This window comes from Gossypium hirsutum, chromosome D13, assembly GCF_007990345.1.
Source record: "Gossypium hirsutum isolate 1008001.06 chromosome D13, Gossypium_hirsutum_v2.1, whole genome shotgun sequence".
NCBI classification, from domain to species: Eukaryota; Viridiplantae; Streptophyta; class Magnoliopsida; order Malvales; family Malvaceae; genus Gossypium; species Gossypium hirsutum.
The window spans coordinates 33125443-33151958 of NC_053449.1; the positions used below are offsets into that span (position 1 = coordinate 33125443).

The following is a 26516-nucleotide window of genomic DNA, read 5'->3' on the forward strand; positions in this document are numbered from 1 at the left end:
ACTCACATTCAGTCAAACAATTACAAAATTCCCGTACAGTCATAGAATGCACACCACACACATAACCACTTACACACCAATCACTCAGAACCAGAATTGTGTACATTCAGCTACCCGGATTCAAAATCAATTGCATAGTAACCTCAAGTAACAATCAATAATCTGCTTAAATAAAGGTATATCTATATAACCCACACCAATCTAGGCCGAATCAAAGTCCCAATCACCCTTGCTAAGACTTAGCTATGATTCAGAACACAAAGAATCACAATCAAGCTTTAATTTGACACAGAACAAAATTTGGTGAGGTTGGGCCACACGGTCGTGTAGGGGTTAACACACCCATGTGAAGGGACACACACCCGTGTGACCTAGGGACATGGCCGTGTAACTTTCTATCCAATTGTACTAAAATAGAGTGCAGGGCAGACACGGCCGTGTGAAGGTCTCACACGCCCGTGTGCCTACCAGACACGGTTGTGTGTCCAAAACACACGCCAGTGTGGGATCCCTAAATCTGCAAATTAGCCACATGCCTTTATGGCCAGGCTATGTGGCAAAAAATTACCCAAACCCTAACTCCCAAACGCACACGCCTGTGTGCCCAAGGGGCACGACCATGTGGAAATCGACAAAAATCCCCAAATCAACCACACGACCGTGTGGCACAAAATTTTTCTTGGAAACCATAATTCCTAACTGCAGTATGGATTACCCGTGTGGCCATCCGTGTGGTCACGAAACCACATCGAAATTGGCTACCAACCGTGCATTTGCTATTGAAACAGTTCCCAAACCATGGGTATCTCAACAAGATACCAAAATATGCCGAAAACATATGATTCAATGCTAAATTGAACAATTTCAAAATTCACAGATCTTGCCAAATTCCAAAGAAAAATCGGCAATTTAACATCGAAACTTAACGATTCAGAAAACACTCATTACTACCAAATTTCACATATCCAATATATAACTTTATTAATGAAAAAGAAAGGTTCGAATCCCACACCTGATTCAAGATTTAAGCATCCGCAAAGAACTTGAACACCACACCTCTCCAACCAATGCTTTTACCGACGAAAGAGTGACCAAGTGACAAACAAGAAACGTAATTCGAGCAACGCAGATAACATAGATTTGATGGTAAGAGAACAAAAATTTCTTTAGAAGCCAAAGGCTAAGTTTGAATTTTAGGAAAAGAGAAAAAAGAAAAACAATGAATAAACAAAGAGAAGAGAGAGGAGAACGAGAGATCGTGAAAATATTTCCCTTTTTTTCCCCCATCCCCCTAATAAAAATAAAAAATAAATAAAATAAGTATTTTAAACCTAAAACAAAAATAAACCAAAATTATTTCCCCTATCACAAGCATGAGGACTCAAACCTAGAACCCCAAGGAAAACTAACTCACAACCAATCACCAGACCAGCATGCCCATTCTGACACTAAAACGCGAAAACAAACTCAAATGCCCGATCTAGCCACTGACCCTGCCTACAAATCTCAAAACTTATAACCCCAAAAATTGAGGCATTACAACAAATTTAATTTAATATATTTTTTGAATTTGTATATTGTTATTCTTTTACATTCTTTAGAATTTGTAATTTTTTTCTAATTTAAAAAATTAAAATTTTTTAAATCCATCGACTAGACAATCGATTTTCAATTTAACCGATCAGATCATCAATCCAACCAATTTCTAAATTAAAAATAAAAGAAATAAAAACCTATCAATTTTAAACAGTAACAGAATAACAACTATAAAAACCTATCAATTTTAAATAGTAATAGACTGACAGCTATCTCTCACTTTTATTATTATCATCTTCCAAGGAGCCACTATTTTATATTTTTATTTATTAAAAATTTATCGCGATTAAAACCTTATTTTTTTAACAATTCAATTTCCTATTTTTTATTCACTTGCACATATTTTTCATTTTTAGAGTTAAGAATAGCATTGAGCTGATTTCAATTAATAAAATAAATAGGGTTTAGTATTTTTTTGGTTTTGGTCAGAATAATTAAATCCAAAACACAAAAATCAGTTGAACTGATATTTTTCCAATCTATTTGGTTTTTTATTCATGATTTGATGACAGTTCTCATCGGTTGGTGACTCAACCATTTATTTAGCTTACTCCAGGCTAGTCTATTGGCTAATTCTCAATCTGGCCGACTAGTTTGGTCTAATTTTGAAAACATTGTAAAAAACTACATCAATAATGAATCTAGAAAAATGAATTTCCAAATTAAGATAACCTTGGATGTCCAATCGCCTAATTTTATTTTTTACTTCAATTTTTTAATAATTTTTTTATAAAATTATTTTTTTTTGACATAGCACTAACACAGGAGTATTGCAATGATTGACTCAACAACTGTTAATGACCACACCTATCACACCCCGAAAAGTTAAGTTAGGGTTGGAACGATAATTTTGGGGATTTATTTAAAAAGCTTACAAATTGATAGGGATTTAGTTGAATTAAGAGAAATTGGTGGACTGGCTGATAAAATGTTTAATTTGGTTGTGTTTAAACTAGGAATATTTTATTTAGAGACATGATGATTATGGACGTGTACATTTGGTTGTTGAGTTTGGGATCAGTGTAGGAAATGCGTCATTAGTATATAAGAGAGGGATGTTATTCTCTGGTATACTTCGTTTTTCTGTTCTTTCTTCATCTTCTTTATTGGTTTGGTTAAAGGAAAGAAAGATTAAAAGTAGTCAGCATGGAGGAAAGAAGTTAGATTTTGTACAAAATTAATGAATAGTTTATCAAGTTGGTAAGCTTCTTACCCTTTCTATGTTCATGTATTTAAGTAAAGAAAAGAAAGTTAAGGATTTCATTTGTCCATCGATGTTGTTTTGTTATGGATAAAGGATTAAAAATAATATTTTAACTGGTCTTTGCATGCAACAAGTTATGATTATTATGATGACAAATTATCTTCGTTGAAAATTCTTAAATGGTTGTTATGTTTTGTAAGCTAGAGACTCGGGTAGCAAAAGAAGCTAAGTTGATGGTTTTGGCATCAACCTCCAAGTGAGTTCCAGAACTCAAGCCTTAAATGAATGTTTATATTTTGGAATTGTTTGTAGTTTTATAAACACTATTCTAAGATGATGAATTTTATGGTTGAATGTTGTGTAATTGATGAATTACTTTGTAAATGAATATTGATGTATTGTGAGAATTATTGTGTTGATATAGAAATAGATGAAATGTTGGCATCATGTGTGACGTGCATGAACTGTAGTGTTGATAGAATACTTGTGTATGAAATGCACATGCATGAATTATGCAAATTTGAGGGTTGTTTTGGAGGATGAAAGATGATGAAATGTCACATTGTGAACTTTGTGCCAAGTGTTATCTTGCTTTACGGAGGCTCGGGCGGATAGTACGTAGAATGTACATGTATGGTTTTCGACTTTATGGAGGTTTGGTTTTATTGTATGGAGATATATGCACATATGAATATGATAACCCAATCTGGGATCTATGAATGTGTGAGACTTTGCATAGTCTAAGGCTTTAAGCCTCATATGTGAAATGGAAGTCTATGGCCATGGCATTTGAAAGTTATGAAAGATATGGAAGTCCGCCAAGATTATCTTATATGTGGAAGTCCACCAGGACTATCTTATAAGTAGAATTCTACAATGAAGGGATTCACTTGTATGTGTCTGCCAAGAAGGAGTTTGCTCTCTTATAATCTATCATTATGTGCAAGGTATTTGTTTATGCGAATCCGTAAATGAAAGATATGACAGTCTAACTGATGTGATCCTGATCGCATCATATAATGTCACAACCCAACGCCGTCGAGATTGGCCTAAACACGAGGGCCCCAAGTGCAAGATGAAGCTAATTTTTAGCTCATTTGAATTTCTTTTCGTGTGGTTCAACTCATTCGAGCTCAAGTTAGCTCATTCGTGCTCAAGTCAGCTCATTCAAGCTCAATTTAACTCGTTGAGCTCGTTATTAGCTCTTTAGCTCTTTTAATTTAATTTGCCGGAATAAATTAATTAGTTGAGTTAGTTTTTTTTAGCTCAAATAATTACTAAGTGTTTAATTAAGAAATCTGGACATTTTAATTATGTTTGTTTATTGCATGTTTAATTTGTTTTAATTATTACCTAGCATAAATGTGTTTGCCTTATTACAATTATTTAATGTGTCTTATTGCTGATTTATTATGCCTAAGCTGTTATTTAATGTTCAGCCAAATTTAATTAACTTGTCTAGGATGCTGAATTAAATGTGTCTTAGTTGCCGAATTTATTGATGTTTTTCATTAGTTTCAGCCGAATTTATGAGCATATTTATTGATCAAATTGCTGCCAATTTAATTTGTCTTAAGATGCTGATTTTTAATGAGCAGATATTAATGACCGAATTTAATTATTTGGCTGCAGGTTTAATGGCTTGGACGGCAATTTAAGGAAGTGGATGTTGGCCGAATTTAATGTACAGCAAGACATGCATTAAAGATGCTGTTCTACATGCAAGGAACGGCATTAAAGGAGTTGTTTGTGCTTTTTCATGTGGCCATTTAATGGACGAAATTAAAGAAGCTGCTTGCTGATTTAATGTGCAGCAAGGACATGAATTAAATGAGATGTTCCCATGTATGGAACTGCATTTAAAGGGAAGCAAAACATGAATTAAATGAGATATTCACCATGCATGGACGGCATTAATGAAAGCATGCAAGGGGGGACGTTATTGAACAGCATTAAAGCTAGTATTGCTTCGGGTACAGCAAAGAGCTGTTGTTTGGGGAATTTCCAAGTGACCATTTGGCCAAAGCATGTATATTGCTTAATTATTCAAGGCTGAACGTTTCATGCTTCCAAGGAGCATTAAAGGCCGTTTTCAGGTTCCAAAGCTGATGCTTATTGCTGTCTTGAACACACCAAAGGACTTGCAAATTTAGTCCAGCTCATTTAAGTTGATTGAAAGTATTTAGGAGCTATTTGTGTGCTCAAGACGTCATTTAAAGCTGCTGCTGGCCATCCGAATTTCCAAGGCTGATTATTGAAGGACATTAAAGATTGTTGATGCCATTGCCGTCCCCAAGGTCTAGGATTCTTCAAAGGAGGCATGCATTTAAGGGCTACCGTTTCACTCTTCAAAGCTCCTTGGAAGACACCACTAGTGGCTTTGTACACTCCCTTGGCCGAACCTGGCATACCTTTTTCAATTCAAGGCTCCTCGTGCGCATCAAAGACATCTTTCAAGGCTGTTCGTGTAGCTCAATGGTCAGCCAAGCATTGAAGACGTTCCATGAATGTTTTCAGCTGAGTTAACACCATCTAGAAGCTGTCCATTTATGTACCTTTTGTGACCATTCGGTTTGACATTCAATATTAGTATAAATAGTTATTTTGTAATCATTTTTTTGGTTAGACAATATATTTTTAAAACTTATATGAAATTTGTTTACTTTGTGAGTTTGTGTTCAACTCTCATTGTTCTCCAAGGACTGGTTAGACTTATCAAGTAACCCTTGTGGCGTCAACCCGTTTTTGTATTTTGAACTTATCACTTTGCACCCAAAGTGTGGCGTTCAAGTTATACCGAGGTTCCTATCATCTTTGATAGTGGGTCAAGGTTCCATTTTATTCGTTTTCCATCCATACAACATTTAACCTTTCCTAAGTATTCGTATAAGTCCCGGGTTAACACACTTATATTGTGTTGGTTCAACTTGAATACTTGGTTTTCATTCACCTATCATCCTCAATACATTTCATAACCCCTTTTGAACTAAATTTGAGCCTTTATCTCTTCTTTCTTAACCTATTTCGTCCACCCTCGAGTATTACTCCAATTCACGATCGGGCACATCTACGACTCGACTCTCCTTCCCGAGCCGGGGCGTATCATTTGGTATCAGAGCTAGCTGAATCGGAGTAAGATCGACGTTATCGGTATTACGGTATTGTAAAAAAAATAAAATAAAAAACTTGAAAAGAAAAAATTTGAAAAAAAAAATTCAAAAAAAAAGTTTGTATTCAATTTATTTTTACTTTTTGTATTTAGTATTGAAGAAAAAAAAGAAGAAAAAAAATTCGGAATTAAAAAAAAAAGAAAAAAATCGAAATTGAAAAAAAAAAGAGTGATTGAAATTCATTTTGGGTTTGTAAAAGCATTGCTTGTTGCCCGAAGGACCATATCTATATAGCCACACTTAACCATTCCTATTTTGTTTGATAGCCTACCATTTCCGACATCATTACCCACCAAGCCAAATCAATTTTGTAAGCCGACGCCAAACGGTATTGATTCGTCAATTTAGTTTGCGAAGAACTTTGAGAGGCGAAAATCGAGTGGAAAAAAAAGGCAAGAGTGATTGGTGAGACCATTCGAGAGAAGTAAAAGCCATATTGTGTGAATTTTATTTGTGAGTGAAGTGTGAGTTTTGTTGTGTGATTAAAAAAATGTCTCAAGAAGAATTTTCCGAATCAGAATTCCAATATTTGATGCAAGAAATGCGTAGAATGGTGAAATCAAACTTTGATAAATTGCATGATAGATTGGATCGAATAGAGACAAGAGCCCAACAAAAGCAAATTTCATCGAGTCATGAGACGGAGTTAAGATCATCCCGACGACACTACTCGACAAGAGACTCTTATCAAGACGTTTATTCAACAAGGCGTTCGAGACCAAGAGAAGCAAACTCCGAGTTTGAGTCCTTCAGAGATGATAAACGAAAAGGTAAACATGTCTCTACAAGTGCCTCAATTTATTCATCTACAAAGGATTATTTACGAAGAGGTGCACGTGTTTCAAGAGTGTCAAAGTACTCGGCTACGGAAGATCTATCACAAAGAGAAGATTGCCATTTGTATAAAGAATCCTTTTCTTATTCTCAACGAAAGGCTTCTCATTTTGATGATTTCTACTTTTGTAATAGAATTGAAATAGCATGTGAAAAAGAAAAAGAAAAAGAGCGCGACCGAGAAAATGAACATGAAAAAGAAATGAAAGAAAAAGAAGATGAGTGGGAGATAGAAAAGAAAATTGAAAATGAGATTGAGAATAAAAACGAGTGCGAAAAAGAAAAGGAGACCGAAAAAGAGAGTGAGATTGAAGAAAGAAACGAGAGTGCAAAAGAAATGAGTGATATGGTAAAAGAAAGAGGATTTGAAAATGAGTTGGAAAAAGAAAGAAATGAAAAGGATGAAAGTGAAAAAGAAAGGAGTGTTGTTACTAACCATCCCATGAATTTTCCTTGTTTTGTTTCTACTTTTCAGGTTTCTTGAAATCCCATCGATCAATTTCAACTTCAATACTTTTCTAAGGAGAAACGATTTCGATTGGTCGAGAAAGGTAAGATCGTAGATGACCCTAGTCCACAAGTGCTTAAAGGTAAGCCATGTAAGGGATCTACTGTATTTGAGTCTTCTCAATCTTACTTGATTCTTGATGACGAGATTAGCAAAGACTTAGTTTGTGAGAAAGTTTTTCATCTTGATCTGATTGGAAATCATAATTTGATTGTTGATAAATGTGTTTTACATAGTAATGTGAAATATCTTTCTGCTCATAAGCCTATCATTGTCAAGATTGATCAAGAAGTAAGTCCAGGTAAGCCCAAACAAAAATTGGGATTGTGTGATGAAAAGTTGACATCTAATCTGTTTGCTTGTGATGATCATGTGAATTATCTAAATTGTGGTGTGAACTTTTCTTGTTTACGTGTGCGAATGAAATATGAAGGGTTTGATTGCTCGAATGTATGTATGCCTAACTCCTATTTGCTTGACATGTGTGAAGTCTTGGTGAAGAAGAAATTTCCGTTGCGTTGCGAAACGACCAATGAAAATCGCGTTTTTAAACCTAGGATATACATTCCTAAGTTAACGTCAAGCCAAGCAAGAGGAAGCTTCGTTTTTGACCCCGGAGATTATTATTCTTTGTTCTTGTTAAAAGGGTTTCGACTGTTTTGTGGTTCGGATTTGTTTCTATCCATGAACTTTTTGATTCATTTTGGAAAGGTAAGACCGAATTTCATTTTTGATCCCGGCATTGGGTTAAGCATCCCAATTTTGAATAAGCATCTAAAAGATCATTTGTGTTTATAATTTTTAGTGTCTCTAATTCCTTTCATTCTCGTGTAGGTGACACTCTAAATTGGTTCCCTCCAAAAGAGGGAGGGCGTGGAAATAATTCAAAATTTTCTCGAACCATTCGTGATTTTCAAAGTTTTGGAAATGATTCTATTCGGGTCATGAACGAAAGGGTTCGAGATCATGAAAATTTTTTTTCGAGCAAGTGGCCCGATTTGAGGACAAATCGTCTTCAAGAGGGAGGGAATGATGTGATCCTGATCGCATCATATAATGTCACAACCCAACGCCGTCGAGATTGGCCTAAACACGAGGGCCCCAAGTGCAAGATGAAGCTAATTTTTAGCTCATTTGAATTTCTTTTCGTGTGGTTCAACTCATTCGAGCTCAAGTTAGCTCATTCGTGCTCAAGTCAGCTCATTCAAGCTCAATTTAACTCGTTGAGCTCGTTATTAGCTCTTTAGCTCTTTTAATTTAATTTGCCGGAATAAATTAATTAGTTCAGTTAGTTTTTTTTTAGCTCAAATAATTACTAAGTGTTTAATTAAGAAATCTGGACATTTTAATTATGTTTGTTTATTGCATGTTTAATTTGTTTTAATTATTACCTAGCATAAATGTGTTTGCCTTATTACAATTATTTAATGTGTCTTATTGCTGATTTATTATGCCTAAGCTGTTATTTAATATTCAGCCAAATTTAATTAACTTGTCTAGGATGCTGAATTAAATGTGTCTTAGTTGCCGAATTTATTGATGTTTTTCATTAGTTTCAGCCGAATTTATGAGCATATTTATTGATCAAATTGCTTCCAATTTAATTTGTCTTAAGATGCTGATTTTTAATGAGCAGATATTAATGACCGAATTTAATTATTTGGCTGCAGGTTTAATGGCTTGGACGGCAATTTAAGGAAGTGGATGTTGGCCGAATTTAATGTACAGCAAGACATGCATTAAAGATGCTGTTCTACATGCAAGGAACGACATTAAAGGAGTTGTTTGTGCTTTTTCATGTGGCCATTTAATGGACGAAATTAAAGAAGCTGCTTGCTGATTTAATGTGCAGCAAAGACATGAATTAAATGAGATGTTCCCATGTATGGAACGGCATTTAAAGGGAAGCAAAACAGGAATTAAATGAGATATTCACCATGCATGGACGGCATTAATGAAAGCATGCAAGAGGGGACGTTATTGAACAGCATTAAAGCTGGTATTGCTTCGGGTACAGCAAAGAGCTGTTGTTTGGGGAATTTCCAAGTGACCATTCGGCCAAAGCATGTATATTGCTTAATTATTCAAGGCTGAACGTTTCATGCTTCCAAGGAGCATTAAAGGTCGTTTTCAGGTTCCAAAGCTGATGCTTATTGCTGTCTTGAACACACCAAAGGACTTGCAAATTTAGTCCAGCTCATTTAAGTTGATTGAAAGTATTTAGGAGCTATTTGTGTGCTCAAGACGTCATTTAAAGCTGCTGCTGGCCATCTGAATTTCCAAGGCTGATTATTGAAGGACATTAAAGATTGTTGATGCCATTGCCGTCCCCAAGGTCTAGGATTCTTCAAAGGAGGCATGCATTTAAGGGCTGCCGTTTCACTCTTCAAAGCTCCTTGGAAGACGCCACTAGTGGCTTTGTACATTCCCTTGGCCGAACCTGGCATACCTTTTTCAATTCAAGGCTCCTCGTGCGCATCAAAGACACCTTTCAAGGCTGTTCGTGTAGCTCAATGGTCAGCCAAGCATTGAAGACGTTCCATGAATGTTTTCAGCTGAGTTAACACCATCTAGAAGCTGTCCATTTATGTACCTTTTGTGACCATTCGGTTTGACATTCAATATTAGTATAAATAGTTGTTTTGTAATCATTTTTTTGGTTAGACAATATATTTTTAAAACTTATATGAAATTTGTTTACTTTGTGAGTTTGTGTTCAACTCTCATTGTTCTCCAAGGACTGGTTAGACTTATCAAGTAACCCTTGTGGCGTCAACCCGTTTTTGTATTTTGAACTTATCACTTTGCACCCAAAGTGTGGCGTTCAAGTTATACCGAGGTTCCTATCATCTTTGATAGTGGGTCAAGGTTCCATTTTATTCGTTTTCCATCCATACAACATTTAAACTTTCCTAAGTATTCGTATAAGTCCCGGGTTAACACACTTATATTGTGTTGGTTCAACTTGAATACTTGGTTTTCATTCACCTATCATCCTCAATACATTTCATAACCCTTTTGAACTAAATTTGAGCCTTTATCTCTTCTTTCTTAACCTATTTCGTCCACCCTCGAGTATTACTCCAATTCACGATCGGGCACATCTACGACTCGACTCTCCTTCCCGAGCCGGGGCGTATCATTTGGTATCAGAGCTAGCTGAATCTGAGTAAGATCGATGTTATCGGTATTACGGTATTGTAAAAAAATAAAAAAAACTTGAACAGAAAAAATTCGAAAAAAAATTCAAAAAAAAGTTTGTATTCAATTTATTTTTACTTTTTGTATTTAGTATTGAAAAAAGAAGAAGAAAAAATATTCGGAATTAAAAAAAAAGAAAAAAAATCGAAATTGAAAAAAAAGTGATTGAAATTCATTTTGGGTTTGTAAAAGCATTGCTTGTTGCCCGAAGGACCATATCTATATAGCCACACTTAACCATTCCTATTTTGTTTGATAGCCTACCATTTCCGACATCATTACCCACCAAGCCAAATCAATTTTGTAAGCCGACGCCAAACGGTATTGATTCGTCGATTTAGTTTGCAAAGAACTTTGAGAGGCGAAAATCGAGTGGAAAAAAAGGCAAGAGTGATTGGTGAGACCATTCGAGAGAAGTAAAAGCCATATTGTGTGAATTTTATTTGTGAGTGAAGTGTGAGTTTTATTGTGTGATTAAAAAAAATGTCTCAAGAAGAATTTTCCGAATCAGAATTCCAATATTTGATGCAAGAAATGCGTAGAATGGTGAAATCAAACTTTGATAAATTGCATGATAGATTGGATCGAATAGAGACAAGAGCCCAACAAAAGCAAATTTCATCGAGTCATGAGACGGAGTTAAGATCATCCCGACGACACTACTCGACAAGAGACTCTTATCAAGACGTTTATTCAACAAGGCGTTCGAGACCAAGAGAAGCAAACTCCGAGTTTGAGTCCTTCAGAGATGATAAACGAAAAGGTAAACATGTCTCTACAAGTGCCTCAAATTATTCATCTACAAAGGATTATTTATGAAGAGGTGCACGTGTTTCAAGAGTGTCAAAGTACTCGGCTACGGAAGGTCTATCACAAGAGAAGATTGCCATTTGTATGAAGAATCCTTTTCTTATTCTCAACGAAAGGCTTCTCATTTTGATGATTTCTACTTTTGTAATGGAATTGAAATTGCATGTGAAAAAGAAAAGAAAAGAGCGCGAGCGAGAAAATGAACATGAAAAAGAAATGAAAGAAAAAGAAGATGAGTGGGAGATAGAAAAGAAAATTGACAATGAGATTGAGAATAAAACGAGTGCGAAAAAGAAAGGAAACCGAAAAGAGAGTGAGATTGAAGGAAGAAACGAGAGTGCAAAGAAATGAGTGATATGGTAAAAGAAAGAGGATTTGAAAATGAGTTGGAAAAAGAAAGAAATGAAAAGGATGAAAGTGAAAAAGAAAGGAGTGTTGTTACTAACCATCCTATGAATTTTCCTTGTTTTGTTTCTACTTTTCAGGTTTCTGGAAATCCCATCGATCAATTTCAACTTCAATACTTTTCTAAGGAGAAACGATTTCGATTAGTCGAGAAAGGTAAGATCGTAGATGACCCTAGTCCACAAGTGCTTAAAGGTAAGCCATGTAAGGGATCTACTGTATTTGAGTCTTCTCAATCTTACTTGATTCTTGATGACGAGATTAGCAAAGACTTAGTTTGTGAGAAAGTTTTTCATCTTGATCTGATTGGAAATCATAATTTGATTGTTGATAAATGTGTTTTACATAGTAATGTGAAATATCTTTCTGCTCATAAGCCTATCATTGTCAAGATTGATCAAGAAGTAAGTCCAGGTAAGCCCAAACAAAAATTGGGATTGTGTGATGAAAAGTTGACATCTAATCTGTTTGCTTGTGATGATCATGTGAATTATCTAAATTGTGGTGTGAAATTTTCTTGTTTACGTGTGCGAATGAAATATGAAGGGTTTGATTGCTCGAATGTATGTATGCCTAACTCCTATTTGCTTGACATGTGTGAAGTCTTGGTGAAGAAGAAATTTTCGTTGCGTTGCGAAACGACCAATGAAAATCGCGTTTTTAAACCTGGGATATACATTCCTAAGTTAACGTCAAGCCAAGCAAGAGGAAGCTTCGTTTTTGACCCCGGAGATTATTATTCTTTGTTCTTGTTAAAAGGGTTTGGATTTTGCAATTTTGACTTTCGAGATTATGCCTTTCGACTGTTTTGTGGTTCAGATATGTTTCTATCCATGAACTTTTTGATTCATTTTGGAAAGGTAAGACCGAATTTCATTTTTGATCCTGGCATTGGGTTAAGCATCCCAATTTTGAATAAGCATCTAAAAAGATCATTTGTGTTTATAATTTTTAGTGTCTCTAATTCCTTTCATTCTCGTGTAGGTGACACTCTAAATTGGTTCCCTCCAAAAGAGGGAGGGCGTGGAAATAATTCAAAATTTTCTCGAACCATTCGTGATTTTCAAAGTTTTGGAAATGATTCTATTCGGGTCATGAACGAAAGGGTTCGAGATCTTGAAAATTTTTTTTCGAGCAAGTGACCCGATTTGAGGACAAATCGTCTTCAAGAGGGAGGGTATGATGTGATCCTGATCGCATCATATAATGTCACAGCCCAACGCCGTCGAGATTGGCCTAAACACGAGGGCCCCAAGTGCAAGATGAAGCTAATTTTTAGCTCATTTGAATTTCTTTTCGTGTGGTTCAACTCATTCGAGCTCAAGTTAGCTCATTCGTGCTCAAGTCAGCTCATTCAAGCTCAATTTAACTCGTTGAGCTAGTTATTAGCTCTTTAGCTCTTTTAATTTAATTTGCCGGAATAAATTAATTAGTTCAGTTAGTTTTTTTTTAGCTCAAATAATTACTAAGTGTTTAATTAAGAAATCTGGACATTTTAATTATGTTTGTTTATTGCATGTTTAATTTGTTTTAATTATTACCTAGCATAAATGTGTTTGCCTTATTACAATTATTTAATGTGTCTTATTGCTGATTTATTATGCCTAAGCTGTTATTTAATGTTCAGCCAAATTTAATTAACTTGTCTAGGATGCTAAATTAAATGTGTCTTAGTTGCCGAATTTATTGATGTTTTTCATTAGTTTCAGCCGAATTTATGAGCATATTTATTGATCAAATTGCTGCCAATTTAATTTGTCTTAAGATGCTGATTTTTAATGAGTAGATATTAATGACCGAATTTAATTATTTGGCTGCAGGTTTAATGGCTTGGACGGCAATTTAAGGAAGTGGATGTTGGCCGAATTTAATGTACAGCAAGACATGCATTAAAGATGCTGTTCTACATGCAAGGAACGGCATTAAAGGAGTTGTTTGTGCTTTTTCATGTGGCCATTTAATGGACGAAATTAAAGAAGCTGCTTGCTGATTTAATGTGCAGCAAAGACATGAATTAAATGAGATGTTCCCATGTATGGAACGGCATTTAAAGGGAAGCAAAACATGAATTAAATGAGATATTCACCATGCATGGACGGCATTAATGAAAGCATGCAAGGGGGGACGTTATTGAACAGCATTAAAGCTGGTATTGCTTCGGGTACAGCAAAGAGCTGTTGTTTGGGGAATTTCCAAGTGACCATTCGGCCAAAGCATGTATATTGCTTAATTATTCAAGGCTGAACGTTTCATGCTTCCAAGGAGCATTAAAGGTCGTTTTCAGGTTCCAAAGCTGATGCTTATTGCTGTCTTGAACACACCAAAGGACTTGCAAATTTAGTCCAGCTCATTTAAGTTGATTGAAAGTATTTAGGAGCTATTTGTGTGCTCAAGACGTCATTTAAAGCTGCTGCTGGCCATCCGAATTTCCAAGGCTGATTATTGAAGGACATTAAAGATTGTTGATGCCATTGCCGTCCCCAAGGTTTAGGATTCTTCAAAGGAGGCATGCATTTAAGGGCTGCCGTTTCACTCTTCAAAGCTCCTTGGAAGACGCCACTAGTGGCTTTGTACACTCCCTTGGCCGAACCTGGCATACCTTTTTCAATTCAAGGATCCTCGTGCGCATCAAAGACACCTTTCAAGGCTGTTCGTGTAGCTCAATGGTCAGCCAAGCATTGAAGACGTTCCATGAATGTTTTCAGCTGAGTTAACACCATCTAGAAGCTGTCCATTTATGTACCTTTTGTGACCATTCGGTTTGACATTCAATATTAGTATAAATAGTTGTTTTGTAATCATTTTTTTGGTTAGACAATATATTTTTAAAACTTATATGAAATTTGTTTACTTTGTGAGTTTGTGTTCAACTCTCATTGTTCTCCAAGGACTGGTTAGACTTATCAAGTAACCCTTGTGGCGTCAACCCGTTTTTGTATTTTGAACTTATCACTTTGCACCCAAAGTGTGGCGTTCAAGTTATACCGAGGTTCCTATCATCTTTGATAGTGGGTCAAGGTTCCATTTTATTCGTTTTCCATCCATACAACATTTAACCTTTCCTAAGTATTCGTATAAGTCCTGGGTTAACACACTTATATTGTGTTGGTTCAACTTGAATACTTGGTTTTCATTCACCTATCATCCTCAATACATTTCATAACCCCTTTTGAACTAAATTTGAGCCTTTATCTCTTCTTTCTTAACCTATTTCGTCCACCCTCGAGTATTACTCCAATTCACGATCGGGCACATCTACGACTCGACTCGACTCTCCTTCCCGAGCTGGGGCGTATCATTTGGTATCAGAGCTAGCTGAATCGGAGTAAGATCGACGTTATCGGTATTACGGTATTGTAAAAAAATAAAAAAAAAAACTTGAAAAGAAAATTTCAAAAAAAAATTCAAAAAAAAAGTTTGTATTCAATTTATTTTTACTTTTTGTATTTAGTATTGAAGAAAAAAAAAGAAGAAAAAAATTCGGAATTAAAAAAAAAGAAAAAAAATCGAAATTGAAAAAAAAAAGTGATTGAAATTCATTTTGGGTTTGTAAAAGCATTGCTTGTTGCCCGAAGGACCATATCTATATAGCCACACTTAACCATTCCTATTTTGTTTGATAGCCTACCATTTCCGACATCATTACCCACCAAGCCAAATCAATTTTGTAAGCCGACGCCAAACGGTATTGATTCGTCGATTTAGTTTGCGAAGAACTTTGAGAGGCGAAAATCGAGTGGAAAAAAAAGGCAAGAGTGATTGGTGAGACCATTCGAGAGAAGTAAAAGCCATATTGTGTGAATTTTATTTGTGAGTGAAGTGTGAGTTTTGTTGTGTGATTAAAAAAAATGTCTCAAGAAGAATTTTCCGAATCAGAATTCCAATATTTGATGCAAGAAATGCGTAGAATGGTGAAATCAAACTTTGATAAATTGCATGATAGATTGGATCGAATAGAGACAAGAGCCCAACAAAAGCAAATTTCATCGAGTCATGAGACGGAGTTAAGATCATCCCGACGACACTACTCGACAAGAGACTCTTATCAAGACGTTTATTCAACAAGGCGTTCGAGACCAAGAGAAGCAAACTCCGAGTTTGAGTCCTTCAGAGATGATAAACGAAAAGGTAAACATGTCTCTACAAGTGCCTCAATTTATTCATCTACAAAGGATTATTTACGAAGAGGTGCACGTGTTTCAAGAGTGTCAAAGTACTCGGCTACGGAAGATCTATCACAAAGAGAAGATTGCCATTTGTATGAAGAATCCTTTTCTTATTCTCAACGAAAGGCTTCTCATTTTGATGATTTCTACTTTTGTAATAGAATTGAAATAGCATGTGAAAAAGAAAAAGAAAAAGAGCGCGACCGAGAAAATGAACATGAAAAAGAAATGAAAGAAAAAGAAGATGAGTGGGAGATAGAAAAGAAAATTGAAAATGAGATTGAGAATAAAAACGAGTGCGAAAAAGAAAAGGAAACCGAAAAAGAGAGTGAGATTGAAGAAAGAAACGAGAGTGCAAAAGAAATGAGTGATATGGTAAAAGAAAGAGGATTTGAAAATGAGTTGGAAAAAGAAAGAAATGAAAAGGATGAAAGTGAAAAAGAAAGGAGTGTTGTTACTAACCATCCTATGAATTTTCCTTGTTTTGTTTCTACTTTTCAGGTTTCTGGAAATCCCATCGATCAATTTCAACTTCAATACTTTTCTAAGGAGAAACGATTTCGATTAGTCGAGAAAGGTAAGATCGTAGATGACCCTAGTCCACAAGTGCTTAAAGGTAAGCCATGTAAGGGATCTACTGTATTTGAGTCTTCTCAATCTTACTTGATTCTTGATGACGAGATTAGCAAAGACTTAGTTTGTGAGAAAGTTTTTCATCTTGATCTGATTGGAAATCATAATTTGATTGTTGATAAATGTGTTTTACATAGTAATGTGAAATATCTTTCTGCTCATAAGCCTATCATTGTCAAGATTGATCAAGAAGTAAGTCCAGGTAAGCCCAAACAAAAATTGGGATTGTGTGATGAAAAGTTGACATCTAATCTGTTTGCTTGTGATGATCATGTGAATTATCTAAATTGTGGTGTGAACTTTTCTTGTTTACGTGTGCGAATGAAATATGAAGGGTTTGATTGCTCGAATGTATGTATGCCTAACTCCTATTTGCTTGACATGTGTGAAGTCTTGGTGAAGAAGAAATTTTCATTGCGTTGCGAAACGACCAATGAAAATCGCGTTTTTAAACCTGGGATATACATTCCTAAGTTAACGTCAAGCCAAGCAAGAGGAAGCTTCGTTTTTGACCCCGGAGATTATTATTCTTTGTTCTTGTTAAAAGGGTTTGGATTTTGCAATTTTGACTTTCGAGATTATGCCTTTCGACTGTTTTGTGGTTCGGATTTGTTTCTATCCATGAACTTTTTGATTCATTTTGGAAAGGTAATACCGAATTTCATTTTTGATCCTGGCATTGGGTTAAGCATCCCAATTTTGAATAAGCATCTAAAAAGATCATTTGTGTTTATAATTTTTAGTGTCTCTAATTCCTTTCATTCTCGTGTAGGTGACACTCTAAATTGGTTCCCTCCAAAAGAGGGAGGGCGTGGAAATAATTCAAAATTTTCTCAAACCATTCTTGATTTTCAAAGTTTTGGAAATGATTCTATTCGGGTCATGAACGAAAGGGCTCGAGATCTTGAAAATTTTTTTCGAGCAAGTGGCCCGATTTGAGGACAAATCGTCTTCAAGAGGGAGGGTATGATGTGATCCTGATCGCATCATATAATGTCACAACCCAACACCGTCGAGATTGGCCTAAACACGAGGGCCCCAAGTGCAAGATGAAGCTAATTTTTAGCTCATTTGAATTTCTTTTCGTGTGGTTCAACTCATTCGAGCTCAAGTTAGCTCATTCGTGCTCAAGTCAGCTCATTCAAGCTCAATTTAACTCGTTGAGCTCGTTATTAGCTCTTTTGCTCTTTTAATTTAATTTGCCGGAATAAATTAATTAGTTCAGTTCGTTTTTTTTAGCTCAAATAATTACTAAGTGTTTAATTAAGAAATCTGGACATTTTAATTATGTTTGTTTATTGCATGTTTAATTTGTTTTAATTATTACCTAGCATAAATGTGTTTGCCTTATTACAATTATTTAATGTGTCTTATTGCTGATTTATTATGCCTAAGCTGTTATTTAATGTTCAGCCAAATTTAATTAACTTGTCTAGGATGCTGAATTAAATGTGTCTTAGTTGCCGAATTTATTGATGTTTTTCATTAGTTTTAGCCGAATTTATGAGCATATTTATTGATCAAATTGCTGCCAATTTAATTTGTCTTAAGATGCTGATTTTTAATGAGCAGATATTAATGACCGAATTTAATTATTTGGCTGCAGGTTTAATGGCTTGGACGGCAATTTAAGGAAGTGGATGTTGGCCGAATTTAATGTACAGCAAGACATGCATTAAAGATGCTGTTCTACATGCAAGGAACGGCATTAAAGGAGTTGTTTGTGCTTTTTCATGTGGCCATTTAATGGACGAAATTAAAGAAGCTGCTTGCTGATTTAATGTGCAGCAAGGACATGAATTAAATGAGATGTTCCCATGTATGGAACGGCATTTAAAGGGAAGCAAAACATGAATTAAATGAGATATTCACCATGCATGGACGGCATTAATGAAAGCATGCAAGGGGGGACGTTATTGAACAGCATTAAAGCTGGTATTGCTTCGGGTACAGCAAAGAGCTGTTGTTTGGGGAATTTCCAAGTGACCATTCGGCCAAAGCATGTATATTGCTTAATTATTCAAGGCTGAACGTTTCATGCTTCCAAGGAGCATTAAAGGCCGTTTTCAGGTTCCAAAGCTGATGCTTATTGCTGTCTTGAACACACCAAAGGACTTGCAAATTTAGTCCAGCTCATTTAAGTTGATTAAAAGTATTTAGGAGCTATTTGTGTGCTCAAGACGTCATTTAATGCTGCTGCTGGCCATCCAAATTTCCAAGGCTGATTATTGAAGGACATTAAAGATTGTTGATGCCATTGCCGTCCCCAAGGTCTAGGATTCTTCAAAGGAGGCATGCATTTAAGGGCTGCCGTTTCACTCTTCAAAGCTCCTTGGAAGACGCCACTAGTGGCTTTGTACACTCCCTTGGCCGAACCTGGCATACCTTTTTCAATTCAAGGCTCCTCGTGCGCATCAAAGACACCTTTCAAGGCTGTTCGTGTAGCTCAATGGTCAGCCAAGCATTGAAGACGTTCCATGAATGTTTTCAGCTGAGTTAACACCATCTAGAAGCTGTCCATTTATGTACCTTTTGTGACCATTCGGTTTGACATTCAATATTAGTATAAATAGTTGTTTTGTAATCATTTTTTTGGTTAGACAATATATTTTTAAAACTTATATGAAATTTGTTTACTTTGTGAGTTTGTGTTCAACTCTCATTGTTCTCCAAGGACTGGTTAGACTTATCAAGTAACCCTTGTGGCGTCAACCCATTTTTGTATTTCGAACTTATCACTTTGCACCCAAAGTGTGGCGTTCAAGTTATACCGAGGTTCCTATCATCTTTGATAGTGGGTCAAGGTTCCATTTTATTCGTTTTCCATCCATACAACATTTAACCTTTCCTAAGTATTCGTATAAGTCCCGGGTTAACACACTTATATTGTGTTGGTTCAACTTGAATACTTGGTTTTCATTCACCTATCATCCTCAATACATTTCATAACCTCTTTTGAACTAAATTTGAGCCTTTATCTCTTCTTTCTTAACCTATTTCGTCCACCCTCGAGTATTACTCCAATTCACGATCGAGCACATCTACGACTCGACTCTCCTTCCCGAGCCGGGGCGTATCACTAACATGACTATTTCATATGTATGATTCCATAAATAGGGGATTCACTTTTAAGAATCCACCAACATGTTATCTATTGCTAAAAGTGGACCGCTATGAATGGGATATTTATTATTGTAAAACAGAGATAAGATCCAACGATCCACTAGATTTTCCAGTTTGATTAAGATGACTTGATCTTCTTATTAATCTGAAATGGAGGGTTTTTCTATGAATCTACTGATATGTTTCGTTAAGCATGAAACAATAGACTTAGGTCTGAAACAAGAACCCATGAGGATCGTAATACGAATCTGAGTCTGGTAGAATAAGTTATTAACAATAGTTTGTAACTAGAACTATCTGCTAAGATATGCCTTATTTGAATTATCTATATTTATCTGAGGCAAAGGTTGATATAAGAATAATCTAAGAGTTTTCTTTCATAAGTCCATAAGTAAGAATACGCAAAAAATTCTCTCAAGGAAGTTGTTGTTATAAGACCGCACAAGCAGCTAAGAAGGATAGAGTTCGCAGGAATAATCCACCAAAAGGTCAAATGTTTAAATGCATTATGATATTACATATGTAAAGTCTCACTAGTGGGAGATATTTATGTGCAAGGGTTTGTAGAGTCAATTACGAAATCTTCTATTTTCAAGTCGCTCGTAATATATCAAAGGTAGTTAAGTAAGATTAATTGTCTTCTAGGTTGTGCAAATAATTAAGAAATAGTGTATTTGAGGATGATGTACTAAGTACAAATGAGCTGGAACGTGTGAAGTAAATGTTGGGACTACACTACACCAAAACAGGTTTTTAGTGGCACTTTTAGCGGCGTTTGATCAAAAAACGCCGCTATAGATCGCGCATTAGCGACGCTTTTTGAAAAATGCCACTATAGATCAAGCATTAGCGCTGCTTTTTAAAAAACGCCGCTATAGATCGAGCATTAGCGACGTTTTTCAAAACGTGTTGCTATAGGTCGAGCATTAGTGGCGCTATCTAAAAAAGGCTGCAAAAACGTTAAGCACAACGCCATCGTTTTATGTTGAGCTTTGGTGGCATTAGTGGCGCTTTTTGAAAATCGCCGCTATAGATCAAGCATTAGAGGCGTTTTCTAAAAAACGCCGCTATAGATTGAGCATTAGCGGCATTTTTCAAAAAGCGTCGGGGTTTATGGTTTAGGATTATGGTTTATAGTTTAAGGTTTAAGGTTTAGGGGTTAGGGGTTAGGGGTTAGGGGTTAAGGGTTTGGGGTTTAAGGTTTATATTTTATTATTTAAGGTTTAGGAGATAGGGGTTAAAAGTTTAGGGTTTAAATTAATTGGTGTTTTTTAATTTATATATTAAATAATTTCTTATATAATTGTAAAAGAGATAATATTAATTTTAATATATTAAAATTATGATTATAGTTTAAATTATTTAATAGATAATAGATAAATTATATATATTAAATGGTTTATGATTTAAGGTTTACTTTAGATTTGCTAAATGATGAAATTTTATACAATTAATTAATGCTTTTATATTTAAAAATATTTAATCTAAACCATTTGATATATTTAAATATTAGATTAAAAAAAACATTGATAAAAAAAAGCAACAGATTGATATGGATAGGTAACTATCTATTTTGAATAGGACCAAATTATAACAAATAAAAATGAAATACAAAAACTAAAATCATTCCACATCAAACATCTAGCAAAATAGTTATATTTTAGTTAGAAAGAAATATCTCTAATAAAATGGAGATTAGATCGGAAATGAATAATACAAAATCACGATTAACGTTTCAATCTTTAATAGAAATTTGATATGTGAGTGATTAATTGCTTACATTGGATAATTCTAACTTAATAATTAATTACAGTCATTTAATCATTTGTTTTCTTATTAAAATATACGATATTTATTTTGAGAGTACTTAATTTTTATTATTATAAAAATCTAGTTTATAAAAAATAATAATAATAAATATTTTATAAAATCACTAAACTAATAATTTTTAACAGTTAAAATAAGAATTTTTAGTAAAACAAAACAGCTTTGTATTATTAATCAAAAAGAAATAATTTTTTGCGCCCAAAAAATCTTTTTACTTAAAAAAATTGGCGCCGTTTTATCCCTAGATTTTCCCCTGAAACCCCTAATCTTTCCCCCTAAAAATAATCACCTCAGCACACTATTACTCCTTCAGCTCTGCGCGAAACCCTAAAATAATGCCTCCCAAAGCAGCTAAATCCAAGGAAGCATCAGCGGAGAGGCCCATCCTCGGTCGATTCTCTTCTCATATCAAGATCGGAATCGTAACTTTCTTCTTATATATATATTTCATTTCATTTCACTTCTCGAAGCTAAACTTTTCCTCTTTTGGATCTCTTTTTCGTTCATTTGCAGGTGGGACTGCCCAATGTTGGGAAGTCTACTCTTTTCAACACGCTCCCTATCCCTCCTTCCTTTCTCATTTTCCTCTGATCCAAACAAGAAACAACGAACTCGCCTTCAACCTTCTTCTTCAAACTAGGTCCCCTCTCGTTCAATCCCTCATCGTAATCTCCTCCTCTCATCTCCTTACTTAATTTTACTTTTTTTTCTTTGCCTTAATTTTTTGAAATTAGTGAACAACACAGGGAAATTAGTAATGGGTTTCTTTTTAATTTTAATTTATTTACTAACCTTGTGTTCGATCAGGTGAGGAAACCAAGTAGTTCATTTACAAGGCGTGGTTCGATGATATACACCAATACCCCTACGAGGGAATCCTTATCTAGAAATGTGAGATTATAATATATATACATTTGTTTCAATTTAATTTGTTGAGTTTACTTGAAAATTTGTGGAATTATATATTACTTGCTTTATTTTTTTAATAGCTTATACTGTTAGTGAATTAGATAGATTTGCTCCCTGTTATACCTGTATCTAAGTTGAAATTATATATGCCTTTGCATTCCAAATATGAAAACTGGAAATTAGGCATAGCCTATTGAAATTGGTGTTTTGATATGAATGTGTTATGCTTCCATTTGTGTAATTCTATGATGTTCAACATTTGAGTTTGTGTTGAACAAATATGCAATGGAAGTGCTTTGAAGGATTATCAAAGGAATTCTCACCAATAAGGTTTGTTTTACATGATTTTTTATGTGCAATTGTTTTTACTATCAAATTCATGCTCATATTTTAGTTTCATAGCTTTTCATTTTTGAGATGGTTAATTTTCTTTACATAAATGTGCTATAATTTTGTTATTTTCATTCGCGTAGGTTACCGATATGAAAGGGAGGAATGGAGCTCAGTCAATTCCAATGAGAAAGAAAAAAGATAAAGTCGACAAGAATGGTAGTAATAATCAAGATGGTGAGGATTGCTCAATATTTTCCTCATAGGCTTTGGCAACAGAAAAAGAGAATGAAGAGTTAATTTCATTGAGGGAACAAGTGGAGGATCTGCAAAAGAAGTTGCTAGAGAAAGATGAACTTCTGAAATCAGCAGAGCTTTCAAAGAACCAGATCAATGATGTTCGTGCTGAACTTGGTAAATTGAAGCAAGATGCTGCAGAAAAGGACTCTTTAATCAAGTCTATTCAGTTGCAACTCTCTGATGCCAAGGTATAATACATCATTAATGGGAATAGTGAGATCTGTTTGTGAATTCGGATTTTGTGGTATTATATTACTTGTGTAAAGATTAAAAAGTTAGGATGAAATATTCCATAATTGACATGAAAAAGAATTAGTTTCATCTACAAGACTTAATTGTGTTATTGGAAGATTTTGTAATTATTGTTTATTTAATTGATTGTTAAAATATGATTGTCATCTGATTTCAGAATATATCTATCCTCTATTATAAAAGGTTGCAGCATATCTGGTTCTTGTTTTCTATTTTTGTATTTTTGTCTACCTATGAATCATTTGACTACTTAACTCGCCTTCAACCTTCTTCTTCAAATCATGACGTGGACTTAACTGTGCCTAGCATATCATGATTTTATCTTGAAATTTTACACTCTAATGGATTAGTTTTGTGGAGGTCTTTATTACGTTTGGGCTAGAGTTTATGATCTACTTTGTGCATGCTGTCATACCAATTGCTTAGTTGACTGCGTGTGAGCAGCTTTCGTAGTTTTTTTTTCACATTCAACAACTGTAAAATCTTTCATTCATGCTTCATTAAAAAGCAATGTTATGGTGGAAGTAACTTTGCTTCCAAGATATGCAGTGTTTCACAGCCCCTCAGTGCAGTTGCACATTCTGTGAAGGATGCTCTGCCAGATCCTTGGCTAAAGTAGGTTATTTAATGTGGCCATTGAATCTGGTTTAAGAGATTGAGACTATAATCAAATGTTGTACTTTGCAAAAATTTTGTGCTGCTTTGCTATAAGAAACATGGGCATATCATGTACACTGGTGCACCACATGCTGTTACACTGTGGTACAGCTGTATGGTCCAAGCAAGCAAGTAGGCCCAACCAGTGCCTGGTTTGCGATGCCAATAAGTGTATGGGACCACCTGATAATGCTGTTGATTGTGATATGATTGATGTTCAAAACCAGAGTGGTACCTTTTCTGCTAAATTTTATAAGAAATTTATGCAATTGTTGGTTGTCTTTCTGTTACTATTTTCAATTGAACCCTTGTAAAACTGCTTATAATAAATTTTAAGCAGTATCTGATTTTCTGCTATAAACTCGAAGGTTCTTTGTATCCTATTTTTGACTAATTTTTTCCCTCATCATTTTGTTTGCATTTTTTGTCAAATGTTGTGTTTTAAAAATTTCTATCCTGTGAATTTAACTAGCTCTTTGTTGAATTATTGTGCATCTCATAGGAGCAAGTTCTGAGGGGAAGACTGATGTTACGAAAAAGATTAGGTTTCCACAGATGGAGTAGAAATCTGCTAGTAAAACTGTTCAACGACAAGCAAAGAGGCAGCACTACCTTGTCCCATAAGAGAAATTTTGGAAAAGGAAAAGAAGGCCAGTCTCTAATATTTTAGCTTTATAGGTTCTATTATATGTTTGCGGCTATGAGCATATAAACTTATGATAGTTTTGCAAATGATGCTAAAAGGTGGTGGATCTGTAAATTGAAGTGTTTAAATGCTGTCAATTGAAGTGTTTAAGTGTTGCAAATTGAAGTGTTTAGTTGCTGGAAATTGAGATGTTTTATCGCTGTAATTGAGTTGTATAAATGTTGTTAATTGAAATGTTAAAGTGCTGCAAATTGAAGTGTTTAAATGATGTAAATTGAAGTGTTAAATGCTACAAATTGAAGTGTTTAAATGTTGTAAATTGAAGTGTTTAAATGTTGTTAATCGAGATGTTAAAGTGCTGCAAATTGAAGTGTTTTAATGTTGTAAATTGAAGTGTTAAAGTGCTACTTTCCATTGTTACCTCCCCCATTTCTTTATGCATCAATAACTATATTAATGAAATCAAGTACTACAATTATATATTATTATAGATGGGGGTTGGAGAATACGATCAAAGGGCAAACATCAGATATGGTGATTCCTAGCCAAGCAGTGGCTTCTTAGACACCCAACATTTTGCACAACCAAACATGACCAGAACTAAACCTACATGTTGAGGTTGATACACACAAGTCCCTTCCTTTTTTTAGTTTATGTGCCATGTGATGATTGTGTTTTAAAATTTAACTTGTTTTAGTTCCTTACATTCTTATAGAATTCACATTCAAGGAGAAAGAAACATCTCAGCAACTCATTGGGATCGAGCAGTCAGAATTCAGAATCAAGTGACACGCAAGAGCTAGATTTAGAGCTTAGACTGTCACTATAATCAATAATTTTTTTTGCTACTTTAAATGCATGCTCATGGAACTACATTTTATGCTTTACTAGATTTGTAAGTTTAAATAAGGTGTTGATCTGCAATTCATACATACAACTTAAGCAAGTTGATATGAACTAGTTTGAATTTTTTTTTTAAAATTTCAAAGGAATCTTATGTAATCAAAGGCAATTTGACTTGTTGCATGAGATATAGTGAAAAACATTGATCTTCTTGTTCATGAATTTTCATTTTAATAAGTCTTCAAATTATATTATACATTTCTAAATTGGTGGAATCCCACTTCTGCTGCTATCTCTAACCAAAGAATGGAGTGATGTATGCACTGATAACAACATTTCTAAAGGATTTGCTTAAGCAGGTAAAGGGATAGGAATGATTTTTGGCGTTTTTATAATATTTTAAATTTTTTTTATTTTCATGACGTTTAGCGGCATTTGTGAAAAAAGCGCCGCTAAAGATCAAGTTCTTTAGCGGCGTTTGTGGGAAAAGCGTCGCTAAAAGTCATGTTCTTTAGTGGCTTTTGTGGTAAAAGCGCCGCTAAAGGTCATGCTCTTTAGCGGTGTTTGTGGGAAAAGCGTCGCTAAAGGTCATATTCTTTAGCGGCGTTTGTGGGAAAAGCGCCGCTAAAGATCATGTTCTATAGCGGCTTTTTTTACATAAACGCGACAAAATTTAGCAGCGGTGTCTATAACGGCGTTTTTTGCGGCGCTTATAAAAACGCCGCAAATTGTTTTAGCGGTGCTTAAAGGCCCAAAAAAATGCCGCTAAAAACCTGTTTTGCTGTAGTGCTACCTATTTTGCTGTAGTGCTACCAGTACGCCCAGTGGTGCAGTGGAAAAAATATTCTAATGATCCACAACCAAGGATCCATGTACGAGGAATGAACCAGGTTGAAATAGGGTTGAAAATATATCCTTTCTTACTGAAAACGTTGAAAGGATGGTGTTGCTTTGATGTCAATTCCAAATCACAGTGAAAACGTCTCGGCCTCTACGTAGTCCACCCCATAAAAAATAAACAACCACTTTCTCTTGAAATTTTTAGAGAGAATTAAAAATGGTTGTAGACCTTTTAAATTATTAAGTTGGTAACCTTAACACA

At 34.9% G+C, this 26516-nt stretch overlaps 1 protein-coding gene across 4 annotated transcripts; it reads left to right on the forward strand.

The window, feature by feature from the left end:
• Positions 1-21671: 21671 nt before the first annotated feature.
• LOC107903857 (protein MICROTUBULE BINDING PROTEIN 2C) lies at positions 21672-25594 on the forward strand. 4 transcript variants are annotated; one of them, XR_005922822.1, is made up of 7 exons: positions 21723-21899; positions 21991-22142; positions 22285-22368; positions 22679-22716; positions 22860-23204; positions 24428-25189; positions 25287-25594. XR_005922822.1 is itself a non-coding variant. In XM_041108841.1 (6 exons), the coding sequence occupies exons 1-5, from the start codon at positions 21813-21815 to the stop codon at positions 22870-22872; spliced, it is 342 nt and encodes a 113-aa protein (XP_040964775.1). In that variant the 5' UTR covers positions 21714-21812; the 3' UTR covers positions 22873-23204; positions 24428-24776. The 4 variants fall into 4 exon arrangements, 2 of the variants coding, with proteins under 2 accessions (XP_040964774.1, XP_040964775.1); XM_041108841.1 differs by lacking the exon at positions 25287-25594 and having other exon boundaries at positions 21714-21867; positions 24428-24776; XR_005922821.1 differs by lacking the exon at positions 22679-22716 and having other exon boundaries at positions 21725-21899.
• The last annotated feature ends 922 nt before the right edge of the window (positions 25595-26516 follow it).

Bases quoted from the DNA above. Each gene is read 5' to 3' on its own strand.
- LOC107903857 (XM_041108840.1), top strand. From the start codon at position 21,813: ATGCCTCCCAAAGCAGCTAAATCCAAGGAAGCATCAGCGGAGAGGCCC. The intron at 22,143-22,284 runs GTAATCTCCTCC...GTGTTCGATCAG, and splicing joins CTCTCGTTCAATCCCTCATC to GTGAGGAAACCAAGTAGTTC. The intron at 22,369-22,859 runs GTGAGATTATAA...TCATTCGCGTAG, and splicing joins GGGAATCCTTATCTAGAAAT to GTTACCGATATGAAAGGGAG.